Genomic DNA, 3,215 nt, shown 5'->3' on the forward strand with positions numbered 1-3,215 from the left:
TCATGGGTAGCATGTTTTTGTTGTAATAACCTGTTTAAATTGTTGTATAAATGATACTAAGGCCAATGGACTTGCATATTTTTTATTATTTATTTCTCAACAAAAACCGTCAAGAATCACTTAGGCCAATGAGTTGTAATAACTTTTTATTTTTCAAACAGAAAATCCATTTGGGCTGGTCTAATTGGAGATGTCCTTGTTGACGCACACAACCAAAGGCATACGTGGCTGCTAACTGTGGCTGCTAACTTTGGTACGCTTGCGTGTCGATGCACTGCGGATAAGTTTTGGACCGGGGGCGGTCGGGGCCCACTTACTAGTCACGTGTTTCCTTCGGTGGTACGCTGTCCATGCGCGTATCAATCGCGTGTCGTTTTTTTCGCGCGCTTCTAAAAAATAGCAGTCACGTGCGCTGGTGTAGGTCCGCTACCAATAAGCTTGCCCCTATAACATTTCTCTACTAGTGGACAAAACATATAAAACTTATAGAATTTTAAAAAAAAAATTATACGTGCGCACATACATTGTTGAGATGTACATAGATTTTTTTTTACTGAAACTTGTTGATAATCAGAAATATATTTTTAGATGGAAAGAGCATGCGCCGAATTAAATTTCCGCAATATCATATCAGTAGTTGTTAATAACATCCTACTCACCCTGAAAAAAATAAAAAAATAATAACATCCTACTTCACTTGTCACCGCCAGCAGGAAGCTGTCACGTCACATGTCGATGCATGTTTAGGCGATGGATCACTGCGCGTGCATGTCTCCTAAGCTACCCAGGGTGAGCCAGGAAGAAGCTTCGGTCTTGCGCTTCTTCGCCGGCGGCGGCGGCGCCGCCTCCTGCGGACGACTGTACGGTGGACCATCGAGGGCCGTGATGGATCTGCCCTTGCGCTTGGAGAGGAACCGCTGCAGCGACGCCTTCCTCGCGATGGGTATGTCCACCAGCGCCGTCGTCGGCGCGGCAGCAGGCGGGCTTGCCGCCGCCGCTGCGTACCGGATCAGCTCGGCCGCCCCGGCCGGCGTGCAGCCGTCGAGCACCACCACTCTCCCCCCGTAGAAGATCGTCAGCTGCTGCGCCCCGTCAGCCGGCGGGCCGTCGGGTCCTTGCAAGGCCCCAACGCGCGGCGCCGCGCCGTACGCCGACATCGGCATCGGCATCGGCACGGGCCCGGCCGCCTTGACGAACCGGCTGAGCACGCCGCAGGCCACGGCGAAACGTCGGGCGGCGGAGTCCGTCGTCGCGGTCGCCATCGGCGGCATCTCGACTGCCGGACGCGCGTGCTGGCGAGACGAGATTGACGAGAGGGAGGGTTTCGGCGGTGTCGATCGATGGCCTCTGCTAGCTCCACCAACCGTGCTCGATCGAGCGACTGGATCGTGGGGTCTCGCGGAGGCGCGCGGTTTCTTATAGAGACGAGACGAGGAGGAGTTTGTTATCATCGTGCGGTGGCGGTGCGGCAATGGAAGGATCGAGAGGGGACGTGAGGAAAAACGTGGGGGACAAGCATGCATGTTGCGGCATGCTCATGGCTGGATGCGTGCGACGCGATGGACAAGGAGAGGGGAAGCCAAAGGGAACCGCTCGCGAGTTTGAAATGGTCATTTCCCCGCTGGCGCGACGATCCGCAACCGCGCGTCCCTGTTCTGGAAAAACATGATAGACAGTAATAGTAAATGAGAGCCTGTAACTATATCTGTATAATAATAAGCTTATGTTTCTAGCTGGCTGGACGAAACGGATTGCCCTATCTATGATCTATCGACTTGTATATATCGGGTTTCGCGTGCGTGTGTAATTTTCTCGTGGAAAGAAAAACAATCGGATTTCTTGTGCCTATATGTGGCTCGGATCAGTTTAAGTCCTTGTTAATTTCGGCTTCTGGTTATAATTGGGGATCTGCCCTGCTGGCTTCACATAACTAGGGTTACTAAGAGCATGTGCATCGCGAGCGCTTATTCCAGGGCGCTAGGATTTCAATCCCGGATGGTAGGCAGTTGTGACCAGCAATCCTGGTCGATGGGCGCTAATTATCACGCGTGGACGCAAATTGTTGAGCCAGGCGCTTGTTGGCTTCAGCACAGAGATCAGGGTACTTAGAGCATCTCCAGTCGCGTCCCCCAAACCGTCCCCCAAACCGCGCCGGATCGAGCGTTTGGGGGACGTGTTTTGTTCGTGCCGCGTTTGGGGGACGTCGCTCCCCAGCCGCGTCCCCCAAACGCCTCCCCCAATCAGAAATTCAAATAGATGCATTCAAAAGAGATCGTTCCCGCCGATTCGTCGCGATCAGAGTAGCGGCGATCGATCAAAGTACTCGGGCGCGCGATCATATTACGGACCGGTGGTGCATGCAAATTAGAAGAAGGGGAAGGGGTTGGTCGACGGCGTCGTGTCCTGAGTCGACGCAGGCCCGTCGAGCACGACGACCTCGTCGCGATCTTCCTGTTCCTGTGCATGGTGTGTCTGCTCCGTCGCCGACGCGGAGGCCGACGCAGGTGTAGCAGGAGAAGACGCGTCAGCCTGCTCTTGCTGCGCTGCCGCTGCCGCTGCCGCCGATGCCGATGCCGCTGCCAGGGCCGCCGCGTCCGCCGCCACCATTTTGGCTTCGATGTCGTCGAGGATCTGGCCTTTGAAGAAGTTGTGCGCCGCTCGCGTCCGGGGAGACATTCCCTCTGTCGACGTTCTCAGCAGGGATATGTCGTCCCTGCGTTTCTTGAGCTCCAGCTTCTCCTCTTGCCTCTTGAGCAGCTCGGCCCACCTTTGGTCGGCCTTCTTGTCGCGGGAGATAAAGGTCGAGGAGACGTCGGCGAGGCATTTCGTGATCGACGCCTGCGTCTTCTCGGACGACGCAGCGTCGGCCAAGGCGGCCTTGGCAGCCTTGTTGCCGATAGGACGCCCCGTCGAAGTTGCCGGCGGCGCGTCCGGATCAATGGCGTCCTTCCCCTTGGACAGCGACACGCGCGTCAGCCCGCCATTTCTCATTCATTTTGAGCTTGCCATAGCAATGCATCAGCGCGAAAGACTTGTGACCTTCCGAGTTCTTGGCGTACAAATCCATGGCCCGATCAAACTAACCAAAGGAAGCAGAGTCATTTCATCGAACACAATGTGGGCACTACGGATTATGGAAGAAACAGTCGTACCAGTTGGCCGACGTCGGCGCCGCTGTCGCCTCTGGTCTCTAAGTCGTGATGGTACCCATGGAA

The 3,215-nt window shown here is 55.1% G+C and overlaps 1 protein-coding gene across 1 annotated transcript; it reads right to left on the bottom strand.

Moving 5' to 3' along the window:
* Positions 1-607: 607 nt before the first annotated feature.
* LOC124698286 (protein TIFY 11a-like) lies at positions 608-1,262 on the bottom strand. Its single transcript, XM_047230782.1, has one exon. The coding sequence runs from the start codon at positions 1,260-1,262 to the stop codon at positions 756-758; it is 507 nt and encodes a 168-aa protein (XP_047086738.1). The 3' UTR covers positions 608-755.
* Positions 1,263-3,215: the final 1,953 nt, after the last annotated feature.

The sequence above is a fragment of the Lolium rigidum genome, chromosome 3 (assembly GCF_022539505.1).
Source record: "Lolium rigidum isolate FL_2022 chromosome 3, APGP_CSIRO_Lrig_0.1, whole genome shotgun sequence".
NCBI classification, from domain to species: domain Eukaryota; kingdom Viridiplantae; phylum Streptophyta; class Magnoliopsida; order Poales; family Poaceae; genus Lolium; species Lolium rigidum.